Genomic DNA, 16,332 nt, shown 5'->3' on the forward strand with positions numbered 1-16,332 from the left:
CTAGCCTAGTCTGCTCCCCCATCGCCAGAGTGTCCGAGCACCTCCCAGTGATCAGTGTATCTCTCCACACCACTCCCTGCTGCGAGGGAGGGAAGTGCGGTTGTTCACAGAGGGGAACTGAGATCCAGAAAGAGTAAGAGCCTCGCCCATGATCACACAGGGACTTGAACCCGTGTCCCAGGCTGGCGCTTGAACCGCTGGCCCAGCCTTCCTCTTGTGTCGGCCTGTCTTCCCAGCTGGCTCCATGGCTTTGAGTGAGTCACTTTGTGTCTCTGCCTCAGTCCGCTGAGCCGGTGAGTTTGGTGCAGTGGGAGCCCCGCTAGTGTCTTGCCAAGAGTCTGGGAACTTCCCTGAATGGACTGAAAACAAAGTGGTTTCTGTCTGGGGGCCGCACCTCCAGATTGCAGAGGCGAGCCCCCGGGATTGCCTTCATGTTGTTCATGCTGGCGTCCTCGCTCTGGCTTCTACCAGCTGCAGGTGCTGGGCTGGCCCTATCCAGTGGAAACAAGCCGCTGGGGTTTTCTGTTGGTGTTTTGACAGTGTCCTTTTCAATGTGGCATTTGAGATGGGGCTTTTCCCCTTTGGTTCCATGATGTAACAGCTGGCTGAGAGGGCGTGGGGTGGGAGTGAAAGATACCAGCTCCCTCTGAGCTCCGCTCATTTTCCCTTGACTTGTGTGCAGGAGTGTCTGTGGGGTTTTAAAGTTCACACAGGTGTTTGAAGCCATCTGTGACTCTCTCCCATTTAACCTTTTGAGTGCTAAAGGGAAACAGGAGTCTCGTGTTCCAGCTTCCTTCTCTTTTCTCTTCTTTTCTCTTCAAGGGGGGTGCAAAAAGCAACCTCTGCAGGAACTTTTCTGATCGGGGTCTTGCCCGGGGTCCTTTACTGAGCTGCCACAGAACTCTTTCCCTTCCGTGGCCTTGATAGAGAGCCCTGATTATCTTAACATCCCCACGCCAGGGGCCTCATGTTGCAGCCCCCAAGCTTTCCTTTCACTGGGGCTGGGGGCTTTGTCTCCCCATCTTTTGGGAACCTGTCAGGTTCCATTGGTGACTTGCCTGAAGATGCCAAAGGGACATCTGAGAAACGTGAGGCACCAGCAACCCCAGAGCAGGAACCCCCGCCCAGGGACGGATCTCTGATTAACCCATGACTGGCTGCATTTCAGTGCTCTATCTGTGGTGGGTTTTACAGCAAGTTAGTGGGTTTGAGCCTGTTGCATCTCTGGATGTTTCTGCAGGGCAGGGAACAGACTCTGGTGTCTCTGCGTAAACTGTAACTGAGCAAAACGAAGTCGACTTGCTGGTGAAACGCTGGACTGAATGTGGCAGACGTTTCTATTGTAATGATTCTTTTCTGACCATCTTGACGCTGTTCTTGGTTGGTTTCACCCACCAGCACGAAGTGAGATTAGTGGTTACAGCTGCAGGGATAACAGGGAGCCAGTAACAAGAAGATCCTTTCCCCCAGACCGTCCCCGCCAAAAAAATTAAATAAAAATAAAATAAGTCAATGGCTGGGAGCAGAAACCTTAATGAGCCTCATTCCAGAGGGAGCAAAGAGCCTGTCTGGTTTATCCAGGCTCATTTGGAGGTTGAGAAAAGCCAGGCAGCAGCAAGAGCTCTCTTCTCTGCACCCAGACTGCTGTACAGTGCCAGGGCTGGCTGAGCTACGGCCTGTTTGCCTTGACGCCTTCATCATCCTGAAGAGGCCTTCAGTCTACAGCAATCAACATCAGCTGTTGCCTTCCCTTCTAGCCCCAGCTTCTCCTGGTTGTTCATGGCGACAGCTAGTAATGACGGCTCCGCTCGATCTGCTAGGGAGCAGGCTGGGAGGTACCTGCCAAGCTCAGCACCAGCTGAGTTCCATCTTGTCTGGTGCTGTTTATTTCCGAACAGGGGAAGCGTTACAAAATGGGACATAAAAATAGCAGAACAAAGTGCTTTGACACTTGCTCTGAGTGTGTGTCGCAGCCCGAGCAGGTCTCTCTATTGTCCCTGAGGGGGGGCTGCTAACAAGCAGCTTCAGAAAGGGTCAGTAAGTGCAGTATTTTGGCGAGAGAGTGGAGCACAGGAATTGCCATACAGGACCAGACCTGTGGTCCTTGTTTAAACTGGTACCCTGTCTCCAGCAGTGGCCAGGGCCACTTGGTTCAGGGAATCCCCTAGTGGACAATTACATACTAATTTTGCTCTTGAGGGAGGTTACTGCCTGAGTGGCTGGCATATGCCCTGAAGCATGAGGGTTCCTGTTTCTTGTTTTCTCTGTTGTACCTGGAAGGTCTCATTATCTATACGAATGTTTTTGTTTTAGTTCTCTAAGCTCTTGGCCTTAGTGATACCTTGGGGCAGTGAGTTCCATAGGTTGGTTTGTGCATTGTGTCACTCAGCCCCATTTTGGGAGCCGGGTGTGCATAAAGGTGAAATGACCAGCCTTAACCAGTTGCATCTTGTAGCATGTGGCTGTGAATTAGGCCCTTGGCAAGGGATCCAGCAGTTGGTTTGGCTCCGTGGGTCATGTTGGCTCTGAGCTTTGCACTGCGAGCACCAAGGCTCTCATCTCTTCTCCTTAACGTGAACATGACGCGTGTGAAAAGGAGCCGGTTGCCCTGGCTGTTCCCTGGCAACATGCAGGTAGAAGCAGGGCAAAGGGTCCATCCCTGTTCTAGGCCGTGCCTCCTCCTAAGCAAAGACTCGCCAAACATCCCCAGTTAGGTGCTAGACAGATCAGCCATTCAAGTCGGAGAGGGTGGCCACTTCATGTCTCCCCTGAGACTATCCATTGATGGTAGGGTTTTGCCTGCCACCCATGCACTTTCCACGTCAAATAGATTGGCAGTAGCAGAGTCCCTCGTGACGTTCTTGTTGTGAAGGCAGGATTCAAACCCAGGTCTCCTTCCTGTGCTTCAGAGGCCAGCTGGTGCAGTTGCAGGGCTGCACTCGTGGCACAGGAAGAGTCCCTTAGAGCCTTAGTTCTTCTTGTATCAGGCATGGAAATAGGACAGGCCCTGGTCTGGTTTAGAATAGTAAACAACATGAATCTTTAGAACACCTAATTATTAAGAAAAAGTCTCGTCAGTGTGTGGATTTCTCAGCCACAGAAAGGGGGCTGTCCTGCCTTCCTGGAAAGGGACTGAGCCCGACAGTTGCACATAACTTCCCTCTATTAGAATCCAAAGCCAGACATTTCCTGCAGTGTCCTGTGTGTGACTCGTACCTTTCTCCATTTCAAGTGTAGAATCGTAGAAATGCGGGGCTGGCAGGGACCTAGAGCAGTCAGCAAGTCCAGTCTCTGCACTGTGGCAGGACCAGGTAAACCTAGACCAGCCCCGCCAGGTGTTTGTCCAACTTGCTTTTAAAAGCTTCCAACAATGGAAACCTATTCCAGAGTTTAACTCCCCTTAGAGTTAGAAAGGTTTTCCTGATGTCTCCCTTGCTGCAGATTAAGCCCATTGCTTGTCCTGCCTTCAGTGGACTTGCAGAGCAATCGATCCCCGTCCTCTTTGTAACAGCCATTCATGTATTGGAAGGCTGTTCTCAGGTCCCCTTTCAGTCGTCTGTTCTCCAGACTAAACCTGCCCGGGATTTGTAACCTTTCCTCAGGGCAGGTTTTTGGTAGAGGTTTTTGTTGCTCTCCTCTCGACTCTTTCTAGTTTGTCAACATCTTTCCTAAAGTGCAGTGCCCAGAACTGGAGGCAGCTAGGACCTCACGAGTACTGAGCAGAGTGGGACAGTTAGCTCCTGTGGCTTACATACAGCACTCCTGTTAAAACACCCCAGAATCATATTAGCCTCTTTTGCAAGTCCATTGCCTTGTTGACTCCTATTCAGTTCCTGGTCCACTAGAGCCCCCAGATCCTTTTCAGCAGTCCGACCACCTAGCTAGTCATTCCCCCATTTGTAGTTTGTGCATTTGATTTTTCCTTCCAAATTGAAGTCCTTGACGCTTCTCTATTGAATTGCATCTTGTTGAATTCAGACCAATTCTCCAATCTGTCAAGGCCATTTTGAATTTTAAGCCTGTCCTCCAAAATGCGTGCAACCCTCCCAGTGTGGTGTCATCTGCAAATTTTATAATTTAGTTACAATTACATTACATTGTAGACTGCTTTGCAGTCTTCTACTCTGAGATTGTGAAGTGGAGGTGTGGGTGGGCGGAGCTTGGGGTCCTGTGTTTTTTGCCAACTAACAGAGTAATACTCTGATTCTGGCCCCAGTTACTAGAATCTGAAACGCTTTGCCAGAGTTCTCTGAACCTTTCATAGGAAGTGCATGGGTGGAATGAACGTGTCGCTCATCAGATTCAGTGGCGTCTGCGTCACGAACGCAGTTCGAATGTAGTTGACTTCCACAGCAATAAACTCCCACAAGGGGATCAGCTTTTCTATTCTATCTAAATTTTCGTTCTTGCCCACCTAGGCACCTTGGAACTAACATGCAACTGAAGGTGAGAAAAATTTGACTAGTAACTCACGTCCTGGGGCCCTGTCTGCAGTGTGGAGTATTTCATAAGGAGTGGGGAAGGGCCTGAGATGAGCTCAGGTCTCTGGCTAGAATTTTTAAATTTACCAAGTGCTGACCTAGGATGTGGTTACTGACTGACTCTCTGACCTCACTTCCTAGCTCTGTGCTTCAGTTTCCACCTTCTGTAAGGTGGGGGTAACCATACTGGCCCTGGTCCCAGAAGCTTGAGGCTTACCTAAGGTGTGCGAAGCACCCTTGAGGTCCTCCAGTGAAAGAAGCTTTATATATAGGAAGTGATTTTTATGAGAGTGCAAAACTTGACATAGTAAAGCTGCGTGAGCGGATGGGGGGCAAGCATTTTTTTCTTGAAAAATCAGAGTAGTTAAAGGTTAAACCACACGTTGCAAAACAAATAACCGTTTTTTGTAACGTGACTCAATAAGTCTGGTTCGGGCAGGTCTGAGCATGGCGGTTTCAGTGAGCGAAAAACTCCACCGGAGCCTCAGACCCCAAGATGGTGCGTTCGTGACGCAGGTGCCACCATATCTGATGAATGACAGTTTCGTTCCACGCAGGCACTTCCTCTGAATGGTTCAGAGAACTCTGGCAAGGTGTTTGAGTCTCGCAAATGGGGCCGGTATCCGAATATTACTCTGGTAGTTGGCTAAAAACCTAGGAATCCCCCCGCCGCCCCCGCGCGCACTTCACAATTTCAGAGAAGTCGACTGCAAAGCAGAATACTACTCTAGCTCCAGTCTAAAAGGGAACCCAGGAATCCTGACTTGCAGTCCCTCGCTGTACCCATCAGACCACACTCTTCCCTGTGGTGCATCTCACCATCGGCGGTAATGGCACATTCCAGTTCCTTAGCGGTGCCCTGTTTGCGCCCCCTCGTCTCGGGAACGGGCTTCCCTTTCCTGCCGAGCGTTCAGCAAAGGTCAAAGCATGGCTTAGTGGTTAGAGCAGGAGGCCTGGGAGTCAGGCCTCCCGAGTTCTGTTCCTAGCTCCGCTGCTGACTTGCTGCATAACCTCGGGGCCTTTGGTTTTTTTTCAGCTATGACACGGGGAGGCAGCTTGTCACTAACATGCTTAGTGGGCGTCTGGTCCAAAGTACTGTTAGCTGCCGTGGTGGTACGCTCAGCCCCTCTGCTTCAGAGCACAGGGCTTGTCAGGCGTGTCGAGCGTTGTGATGGTTACCGCTTACCTAGAACTCGTGTAAAAGGCCTTTGAAGGGTTTCAGGGAAGCTCCACGCTCCCTAGAACGTCTTCGTAGGAAAAGACGTGTCAGCCTGGCGAGGCCTGCTCTTTGCGGAACTGCTCCCTCCCGGGCAGTAGGGGGCCAAAATCATCCTCTGGCGGGACATAATAAATAGCTTCTGTGGCCACTACAGCAGCAGTGCAGGATCTGGGCAGCTTCCAGACTCCTCTGACATCAAACACTTGCGATCTCTCGGCTGAGAGGAACGAGCAGCTCGGGGCCCGTGCCCCACGCGTATGGGGGTAAAAGATTGTGAGCGTTGCTGCTAAGAGTGAATGAGTCGCAGAAGGCGTATTACATTCACCTGCAGGATTCACGTCCACAAACTCCACCTCTGGCCCATCTTCCCTTCTCCTCCCATGAGCTGCCCCCTTCTCCCTTCCCTTTTTGTTCCATTGAGCGTATCCCTGCCTGCCGAACGCCCCCTCCCCAAATGGAGCTCATGTGACGTTTGCCGCCATCCCATGGATTGCTCTGCTTGGGTTTATATCCCCCTTTGTCCTGCCTGTGTCAACGAAGTTCTTCCGGGCAAGAACCATCCCCTGCTCTGTTTGTACAGTGCCTAGCAAAACGCAGCTCCATCCTTGCCTGCTCCCCGGCACCAGGATTCATCATAATACAGCAAATTGTCTTAAAACAATGCAAAGTGCTTCCCCGTCCTCAGCACAGACTGCAACAGCTGCTCAGGGGTTGGGGTATCTAGGATGGCTGTCACGATTATATCTGCAAATCTGTCTGCCTCTTGAAGTACTCAGCTAAAAGTTCCATACTAATTCATCAGTGCAACCTGCCGTATGCCCGGCTAGTGTGGCCCAAAACGTTTAATGGCTCTGCTGTGTCTGTCGACCCTCATGGAGCAGAACCGAGTGCTGAACCTGAGATAACCATCAGCAATCAATGGGAAAATTAGCAGAGGTGAGAGTGTTGCTCTGGACCCATCCCTAAGCACTTCTCTTACCAGTACTTTCGGAGCCCACAGGCTCTCGGCAGCAATCAGTCACCTGTCAAAAACGGCCGACCGTTCTGCAGTGAGCTGCAGCAGGCCCAGCGCGGGTGTGCTGAGAGATGTGACGAAGCATTGGGGATTTCCAGCAGGGCTCCAGCAGCATTTTTAAATATTACACTGGCTTCCAGGGTCCAATCCTGCAAACCAGCCACACTTATGCGAGAGGGGCAGGACAGTGTGACTGGGCAGCTGTTAGAGAACAAAGCGCGCACCAGTAAAGGACGGGTCAGAGGAGGCTGGTGTCCTGAATCAGCACTCCACAAGCTCAAACCTTCCCCTCCCCTTTCAAAATCCAGGAGCGTCTGACGCCTTGTTGCTGGGTGAAGACTGCTTGGGAGGAGAGAAACCTTCAACAAAGGGAAGTAAGAGCCACTGCAACATATTCAGTAACATTGTGTTTGGGATGATGTGAAAGAGCCTGGTTAGATCAGGAGCTTGGGGGGCAGGACTCCTGGGTTCTGATCCTGGCTCTGGAAAGGCCATTTGCCCAATGCTTAGAGCCAGGTGAGTGGCCTGGGTTCGAGGTCCTGACTCTTCTTGGGTTGCTGCAGTCTTCAGTGAGACATCTTAGCTGTGTTGGACCTGATCTGTAAAGAAGGGATCGAGCTTGCCTGCCTCCTACGAGGGCTAGGCCAGGCATACTGGCGTGTTCGTTTGTTTTGGAGGAAACATCTCATCAGCTCTTGGTTCAAAACAGCATCATTTTCAATCTGACACATACGTGAGACACTAACTGGTGCATTGGATAAACTTAGTAAAGTTATTTTATAAAAGCTGTTAACGGACTAAAATGTAGAGGAGGAGAAATATGTGAAGGGTCCGTCTGGAGTCTGCAAGAAGGGCCTGACCGATTCGGTGCCCAGCTCAGACGTGCCGTGGCATCAAACGCCAAGAGGTGCTTCGATTACTCAGTGGCCGTGCACAGCAGTATCCACTCCTCGGCAAATCCGCCTGCTCTGTGTCTGTCTGCCTCGGTCCCAGCCACGGTACGCCCTTAACCCATCTGCATTGCTGCAGCACGCGGCTGGCCGCACGTAGCTGTGACGGCTTCCGGGTAATGTCTGGGTTTCTGTGCAATGTCTGTTTTGATGGCCAGGGTCTGTGTTTTCATTTTTTCCAGTCTCCTCCCCCACAGTCGGCAAGCCCTACAAATGCAACTCCTGCGGCCGGAGCTACAAGCAGCAGGGCACGCTGGAGGAGCACAAGGAGCGCTGCCACAGCTATCGGCAGAGTCTGAGCGCCGAACCGCGGCCGCTGGCCGGCCAGCCAGGTCAGTACGTTGTCCGGTAACTGGCGAGTGACTAGCTAGTCCCAGGCGCCGGCTGGGGTGCCTAGTGCTTAGAGCAGGGGAGAGAGTCAGGACTTCTAGCTTCTCTTCCTGGCTGCAGAAGGGCATGCGGTTAGAGTAGAAAATGGGCAGTGTGGACTCCGGGGCTCTGTTCCCAGCTCCACCACTGACTCTAGATTAGGAACCACTGGGACACGTCACCTCCCATTTCTTTTTCTCCGCTGATGAAATGGGATAATGGCTCTTGGGAGCGGGAGGGCGTAATTACTTGAATTAAATCAAAATGCTCTGGAGACCCTGGGATAGACGGTGCTATGCGTGCACAAATTCTTAATATTGCGGCCCAAGTAAGTGCAAAGTGTTCCCTCGTTATGAACATCCCTTTGCCCAGAGCCTGTCGTTTGGTGAAGTTGATCTTTTGGAGCATAACCTTACATCCTTTTATAAATAATTCTATTAGGAGAAAACACCTTAAAGCATTTCCCAGTAACAAACAGAACTTTACTGTGCAGAACCATGCTCTAGCCTCTCTTTGCGTCAGGGGTGGATCACTCGATGATTACCCTGGTCTGCTCATTCCCTCTGAGACACCTGGCATTGGCCACTGTTGGAAGACAGGACACTGGGCTAGACAGACCATTGCTCTGACCCAGTTTGGCCGTTCCTGGGCTCTGTTACAGCAGATGCTCAGTAAGCAAAGAATTGAACCTTACAAAGCAGGAGTCTTGCGAATGAATGGAAAATCTCCAAACTGATCCACACCAAACTAACTGTGCTCTGAAATCTAACAACCTCCAGCAGCGTGTAAAGCACCTCCAGCTCCCAAAATGGCACCTCCGTGGTCAGGAGATCATTCTGCATCCAGACCACGTTGGGCCAAAATGGAATCTGTGCATGTGTTCCTTTGCACACCAGTTCCCCGTACGCCAACCTGCCCCGCGGGACAGGCCTGGCATTGTGGGTGTGTATCTCTCACGCTTTTCTGTGCATCTCCGTCAGCTCTGTGGAACTGAAACTTGTGCTCAGCTCGTAAGAGCGGGCTAGTTTCAACATCTGCACCTTGGTTCAAAGGAAAAATCAACCCTAAAGATCATAAAGACCCGCCCTGCTAGCAAAGTCTAACCTGGCTGACGGGCTGTCGAAGGGGGGCAGCCAGCTTATGGTGAAGCTTTCTTTTTGCAGACCTCCAGGACCTGCTCCATGGCTCTCCCCAGGCAGGGCAGGGTAATCCCTGGAGAAAGGGCAGATCTGATGCTGCACTGAATGTTAGCTAAAAGGCCAGTTTGTCTGAGATTCTATCAGCCTCTTTGTAGTTCCAATTTTCCACACCATCGTTATTGTTTCTAGGCTGCCAGAGACATAGGTGGTACTTCACAGACACAGGAAGGGCAGGGCTCTGCTGAGGCCTTTACAATCCAAATTAAACACAACACCAAGTGTCAGTCAGATGCCAAATTGGGACCCGGCACTCTGGGGAGGCCAGGGAAGGCAAGTTGAGGAGCAGCACATGCCCTTTCTTCCCCAACAGCCTGCAGCCACCCGTGCTGTCGGAGCACTGTCCACGTACACTCGGCTGGCAGTAGCAGGGCTCTGGCTCTTCACCCAGAAAGCCCTGCTTGGGAGTGGGTCTCCCTGCGGGGCAAGGGGGGAGTTGTAGAACCAAGTGCCATGCCAGTCAGGTGAGGGCGATAGTCAGTAAGTAACGCTTTAACTGGCTCATCTCAGCCCCCGAGTAGCAATGGCAAAAGCACCCTCGCCAGCAGTGGTGAGAGAGACAGATTGCCGGCAGGGGTGGAGACGCCTCTCCTGCCACAAAGCCCTTCTCTAGCACTGTTGCTGCCTGGGCTGCTTAAAGCACCAACGGGGAGAGATTCCCTTCCCCAAAGCGGTTATGGTGCCGCACAGCCACGGCCAAGCAGGGCAGGCTGCTCAGGCAAAGGAGCGTGTGGTGGGGTGGCTGGTGGTGCTGTCGGAGGACTGGTCCATGAAAGAAGTGGGTAATCATTTGGCTTGCAGAGTGAGCCAGAGGCAGTGGATAAAAGGAGAGGTGTGACCGTGTGCCCCACTCTTCACCTGCCCTGCCTTCAGCTTGGGGAGTGGAAGCGACCTCCCCGGTCCTGTTCACCCCTCCCGCATCGGGTATTGGCTGAGTGGGTTTCCCTTGTCTTGGCAGGCGATGAGATGCGAGACCTGGAGATGGTGCCGGATTCTCTGCTTCACCCCTCGTCCGATCGGCCGACGTTTATCGACCGGCTGGCGAACAGCCTCACCAAACGGAAACGCTCCACACCTCAGAAATTTGTGGGTAAGGGGCTCCCCTTTGCTTCCCGGGAAGAGCAGAGGGAGAGGTGAGGGTGGGTTGGCAGCAGTTCTTTGGCCCTACGTGTAGGAACTGACCGCTTCTACGGGGCCCCCACTGAATGAGCTATGGCCCTGTACGTACAAATGCCACTGACCTTACCCAGCGCCTTTCATCCTGCAGGCCCCCAAAGCCCTGTACAGACAGGGATCCTTCCACCCCCCTCCCCCCGAAATGCAGCCCCCTTGGGGGTGGGGGAACATGGCACCTGTTCTGCACTGGGACCACAGCGGTGTTCCGAAGGGGGCAGCGTAGAACCGTTCCTCCATTCGAAACCGCCAGGGGCGTTTGGGAGGAGGGGGTGTAATTCCAAGGGCTGACCAGGGACCTTCACTGGGAAGCCTGTGCCCCCAGCAGCACTGGACCACGCTGAGACACTGCCGTCAGCATGTGTGCACAGCAGGGCCCTGTAAAAAGGGGAGAGCACCCCCTGCTGAGCCACCCTTCCCTCCACACACACAGCTCCCCCTGGCCCCATCCTGGGGCAGTAGGGTGGTACTGATCCAGAGGGAGGAGCACTAGTCACTGCCAAGGCCTATGCCCGCGTGGGTTGCAGTGTGAAGGGATCACAGGCTGAGCCGTGCAGAGCGGAGCTCGTCTCTAGACGAAGACCCTCTGCGGAGTGTGTGGGGCTTGCCCTGGGTTCTGACCCCTTGCTCCTTGCCCCCAGGGGAGAAGCAGATGCGATTCAACCTCTCCGACCTCCCCTTCGATGTGAACTCCAGCTTCGAGAAGGATGTGGAGCTGGTGGCCGCCCACCACCCCATCGACCCCAGTTACGGCAGCTCGCTGTCGTTTGTGGGGGCCGAGCACCTGCGCCCCCTCCACCTCCCCTCCACAAACTGCATCTCGGAGATCACACCTGTGATCAGCTCCGTCTACACCCAGATCCAGCCCATCCCGGGCCGGCTGGAAATCCCGGGGAGCCGAGAAGCCGCTGAAGGCCACGAGGACATTCCTGAGGGGGCACAGATTGTGTACCGGGGGCGCGACCAGGGCGTGTCACCCAGCAACGGCTGCCAGGATTCCACAGACACTGAGAGCAACCACGAAGAGAGGACCTCGCAGCTGCCGGTGGGGAACTGCACCAGCAGTCGGCAGAGCCCAGCCTATGCCAAAGAGGACCCCAAGCTGCAGGAGGGCACCCCCGCTGCCCGAGCAACACCCAGCTCAGCCAAAGACATCCTGCGTGTGATGAACGAGGAGGGGGAGCAGGTGAAAGCCTTCAAGTGCGAGCACTGTCGGATCCTCTTCCTGGACCACGTGATGTTCACCATCCACATGGGCTGCCATGGCTTCAGAGACCCTTTCGAGTGCAACATCTGTGGCTACCACAGCCAGGATCGGTACGAATTCTCCTCCCATATAGTGCGGGGCGAGCACAAAGTGTAGGCTAACTCAATCCTGCCTCTTCGCCCTGATCTCCCCATGACTCCTCCCCCTGGCTCTAGCTCCGCCCCCTCCCATTGGGCATGGACCTGTTTTTCTTTTATACTCCTTTGCACTGACTTTGGCTACAAAATATTTAAAAAAAAATCACGAGGGGAGCTCTTAACGATTTGCCTTTTTATAAACGGAGTTATTTAAATATTGTTAACGGATTTTTTACATTCTTTGTGCTTTTCCTGGTCCTCCCTTAGTTATTTATTAAGCTTTTTATTTCTTTATAACTCTTTCCCTAAAGCTCTTTGAATTTTTGTCAGAGACTTGATCTACTTCTCTCTCTGCCGAGAGGAGCACATAAACCTCAAGCACACGTCGATGTAACACGCACACGCGTGGCACACGCGTCTTACGGTTTAAGCCTCTCGCCCCCGCCCCTTCCTTCTGACTCTTTTCAGTTTCAGCCGTGGCCACCGTCGGGCGACGAGAATCTCAGAGTCAGTGCTAAAGTCAAGAGAACTCCCCTGGCCAGGAAAGCCACGAGCTAGCCACAGGGGGTGTCCGTCGGGTGACCGTGCCCCAAGCTTTAATGGGTGGTATCTCTGTGGCATGAAACTGCCTGGAACGCAGAATAGTGCCCCCGGGATCCCTCTGTCCCCAAGGCGGCTGTTTGACAGCTTCGTGGTGAAGTCTCCTGTAGGCAGCCGTCACAGTGCCACCTGTTTGAAGGAAGGTGGAACTGAGCAGGACGTTTGCCAGGGCTGCGACGCTCGTGGCTTTTAAGTACAAACTCGGTCTCAGATCAGAGGTAGGAGGGTAAAGACTTGGACGGTCTGGGTGGGATCCAGCTGTGCCTGTGATGAGATGAAAGTACATTAGCCGGGAGGATAGCAAGTGTCTTTGAGTGGCGGCTTTGTTCTCCCCTGCTGGGATCTGCTGGCGTGTTCACTCCACTCCACTCCTGGAGAGCTGAGGAGAAACTGGCTGAATTACTTCCTCCTTGTCACACCTGTGTCTTGAATAGCCTTGTAAGTGTGAGTACGAAACAGGTGTAGGCCTCCGTCCTGGATTGGGCACCTGTCACTGACTCCCGCTCCCCCAAAGCACTTTGCTTCCTTTAGCAAGCATAGCAATGACCCCTCCGTCTGCTGAGCACTGGAGACCTGGACCTGATCCCAGGAGGACTTTGGTGGTGTCACCTAGTGAACTGTTGTCAGAGACAGGCTGGGGACAGTATCCAGGGAAGGAAGGTCGGTCGCTAAACGGGTCAGCCCCTAGGAACCCTAATCCCGCCGCTTCATTCTGTGCTGCGTGGTTGAAGTTTCTTCCTTTTCGGCAGCTTTCCCCAGGGGTCGCCATTGGGCACTTTGCCATCTGATTCCGTAGCTTCCCAGGGAGTGCGTATCTGGCTCTTATTTGCACAGAGGAATTGGGTCAGTTGCATAGGCCCTAAAGAGCTGCACTTTCAATGCAAAAGCTTGTTGTTGAGTTGGTTTGGGGTCATTTGGTCCCACAGGTAGTTGTGATGCTGCGTGGCACAGCAGAGGGATGTGGAAGTTGTGTCTCTAGCACTTGTGCGTAGGCAGATTGTGTCTTTAGAGTGATGCTAAGTGGGGGGGGGGGGATTTGCTGCATCAGAGAAGTGGCTCCTGTTGAGAGTTGCGTCTGCTCCAGCAGGCTGCTAACTACTGGTACGTGCTCAAGCCTCCTGAGCGAGGGAATTGTCCAGGATCTTGCTCAGTTACTGTAGGGAAACATCCAAGAAATGGGGAAAGGTGACTGCTAGCTTCTGGGACGTGCAAAACCAGCAGGATCTGTGGGGCTGTGGGTTCTGCTGTTGCTTCCCAGAGTAAGAGGATGAGCAGGAAATCATGGCAGCGGAAAGCCCCAAAATAATGAGGGGGAGGTCCCCAGAATCCTAGAACTAGCTGTGATCCCCGTGAGAGGGATTTGAAAACAGTCCGTTCAGTCCGCGGACAAAGAGCGGGAGGGATGCAATGATGGGCGGTTGGTAGCCAATGGCCGGGCTTTCACCTGCTCCAGAGAGGAGGCAGAGAAACATGCAGCACCCACGATTATTTTATTTTTATAGGGAAAAAAACCTCCACCTCCCCTGCAACTGGGATCCTGATGGTACTTGCACTTGGAAGGGGCGTAAGAGTTACACCAGGCCACAGTGCACAAAAGGGGTAGGGGACTGTGCATTCCCCTTCCCCGCCATAAATTGGTCAGTAGGCCACAGTGTCGATTAACCCCACTGCTCTGTCTTGGATAACGCTGCCCATCGGAAACAGATGAGTCGCGGGGTGGGGGGGACCCCAGAGCCTGACTGTGTTCCAGTGGCCATAACTTAGGGGCGTGAGAGGAGGGAACCCTGCTTTATACCAAGGCCCACGATGCATAAAAATAATCACTCAACAGCAGCCCAACAAACTGCTCCCTTGAGGTTTAAACCAAAGGCTTGTTCTTTTTCTACTAAAACAAACAGAACCACCTCACAAGTTGCAACACTCGTTGCTCTTTATTTTCTTCTTCTTGCTTTTCTGTTGACGGTGTTTGTGTATCCAGATGTGAAATGAAACCGCGGAGCCGTTTTTCTTTGCCGAAGCCCGTTGACGGCACAGACCGGCTTGGGCAGAAGGGCCTGTCATGTCTGATGCGATGTTTCGAATTCATTCGAGGAGGTTAGGAAAGTTCCCTAGAAGACATTCTCCACCCCCCACCCCCCCCTTTCCAGTTTATAAATATAACCGTTGTGGTGCAAACTCACTTATTCCTTTCTGGTCTCTTCTCCAGAGCCAGTGGTGGTGGCTCAGAAAGCATTTTGTACTAGTTTCCACCAAAGCATATTGAGCCCTGGCAGACCACAAGAAAACAGACCATAAAATCCTAGCATTCTGATTACCATCTTCCAGCTGAAGTGCGAAATAAAGCCTGATTATATCAGTCATTCTGGAGAGTGACCAAAGTTAGATTGAGACTAAAATTTTGCCTAAAATTGAGCACTGACCTCCACATTTGGACTGGGATTTTTCAAAAGGCACCCAACTCTCATTGACTTTCACTGGGAATTGGGCACTTCATTTCCTCAAGCATCTTTGAAAACCCCAATCCTTAAGCTTCTAAAATAAGTGGTCTGATTATTTTTGTATTTCTTTTATTTGGAATTGGAGAGCACCCACAGCTGCTGTTGAAGACCAAGAGATCTGTAGGTGCTAGCACCTTTGAACATAAAGCTACTTATTCAGGGGCTGACGTGTAGATTTAGGAGGCTGATGTCATCCTTGTTTGAACATGTTGACCTCATACTTTATACCTCTCAAGAGGTGGGATTCCTGAGCTGCCGATGGGGGTTTTAAACTCTAGTGGTTCTTGGGCTAGCATCTGCTTTGATCAGAACTGAAGTGAGAAGCAAGATGTTAATCAGAATGACATGATTCCGTTACTTCAGAGCATTCAGTTCTAGGCCTCGTGATTTGAGAGAGTCAACCTTTTCAAAGTCACTGCCTTAGCAGTTCTTTTTCAGCACTGGTCCAATCCTCAAAATACCAGGATCTGGAGTTCAATCCCTTTTCATAAATATGCTCAGAAATAATTTCTCTTGCCATATGATCTGACTGCAGAAATCTCCATCTAGGTACGCCATGAATACGAAAACCAGGCAGGCCCCTTGCGGCAATTTACACAGGGCTGTGCTATGCCTTTAAGACTTTCTGGATGTTAGGGATAGCACTTGTTAAATTGGCAAGGAACTGCTGGTTTTCCACAAGGTAGCAATAAAAGGCAAAATGGATCGATTGTGTGCAATTTTTGAGAAGTGTTCTCCAACGGAGCCCCAAACTGTCGGTTCTCACGCGGAAACGATGCACTTTCCCTGCCGCTTGTCTGCAGCTGAGCCGGCAGAGAGAGAAGGAAACAAACATCATGTAGAGCGGTCTTCTCTGAGCAAAACTGGAAACGAAGCGGAGAGCGAGACGTGGGTCTCCTTTTCTGACTGTCATTTGGTAAACTCCATCATGGAAAGCCGGTGCCCGGGTTGGCTGCCGTTTGGGGGATTTGTAAAGCACGGTTGTGGTCTGAAAAGCAGACTTGTAAAAGTGACATTATTGCTACTGTGTGTGCTCTCTCCGATTCACTTTGAAAAATCCACCTTTTGACTTGCAAAGGCAACTTCTGTGCCACCAACCGTCTCCCACTCAGTCTGAAAACCGGCTGGCTTAGTTCTACCTCCAGCCTGTAAAGTCCACAGGTGGACCAGCGCTGCTGACCGTCGATGCACACGGCAGGACATAATCACCCTTCGGGTGCTCAGTTGGCTCCTGCAGGGCTCACAGAAGTAAAAACTCCTTTGCCCAGATCAGATCTGCTCAGCTTCCCTGACAGCCAAGGAGCTAAATGAAAATGTCCGTTTTATAGTCCCTTTCGGACCACAACCGCTGCACTGTCCTATTGTTGATTTAGTACGAAATTCAGTTAAGCTCAACCTGACTGTTATCCCCAGTAGACTGTGAATAAGTATGAAGAGCCCCACAACCGCCGCCCCCATGCCTCCCATTCCCCTCTTCAAAAGTAAAA

At 52.1% G+C, this 16,332-nt stretch overlaps 1 protein-coding gene across 4 annotated transcripts in view; it reads left to right on the top strand.

The window, feature by feature from the left end:
• IKZF4 (IKAROS family zinc finger 4) overlaps nucleotides 1-16,332 on the top strand; it is a 30,417-nt gene extending 14,085 nt beyond the window's left edge. For 3 of the 4 annotated variants that reach the window (XM_074935189.1, XM_074935191.1, XM_074935192.1), the window contains exons 5-7: nucleotides 7,848-7,997; nucleotides 10,189-10,320; nucleotides 11,045-16,332. In XM_074935189.1, coding sequence (XP_074791290.1) covers nucleotides 7,848-7,997; nucleotides 10,189-10,320; nucleotides 11,045-11,766 — 1,004 coding nt within the window. In that variant the 3' untranslated portion in view covers nucleotides 11,767-16,332. The remainder of the gene's footprint in view (nucleotides 1-7,847; nucleotides 7,998-10,188; nucleotides 10,321-11,044) is intronic. The other variant, XM_074935190.1, reaches the window with a different exon arrangement.

This window comes from Natator depressus, chromosome 20, assembly GCF_965152275.1.
Source record: "Natator depressus isolate rNatDep1 chromosome 20, rNatDep2.hap1, whole genome shotgun sequence".
In the NCBI taxonomy this organism is placed as follows: domain Eukaryota; kingdom Metazoa; phylum Chordata; order Testudines; family Cheloniidae; genus Natator; species Natator depressus.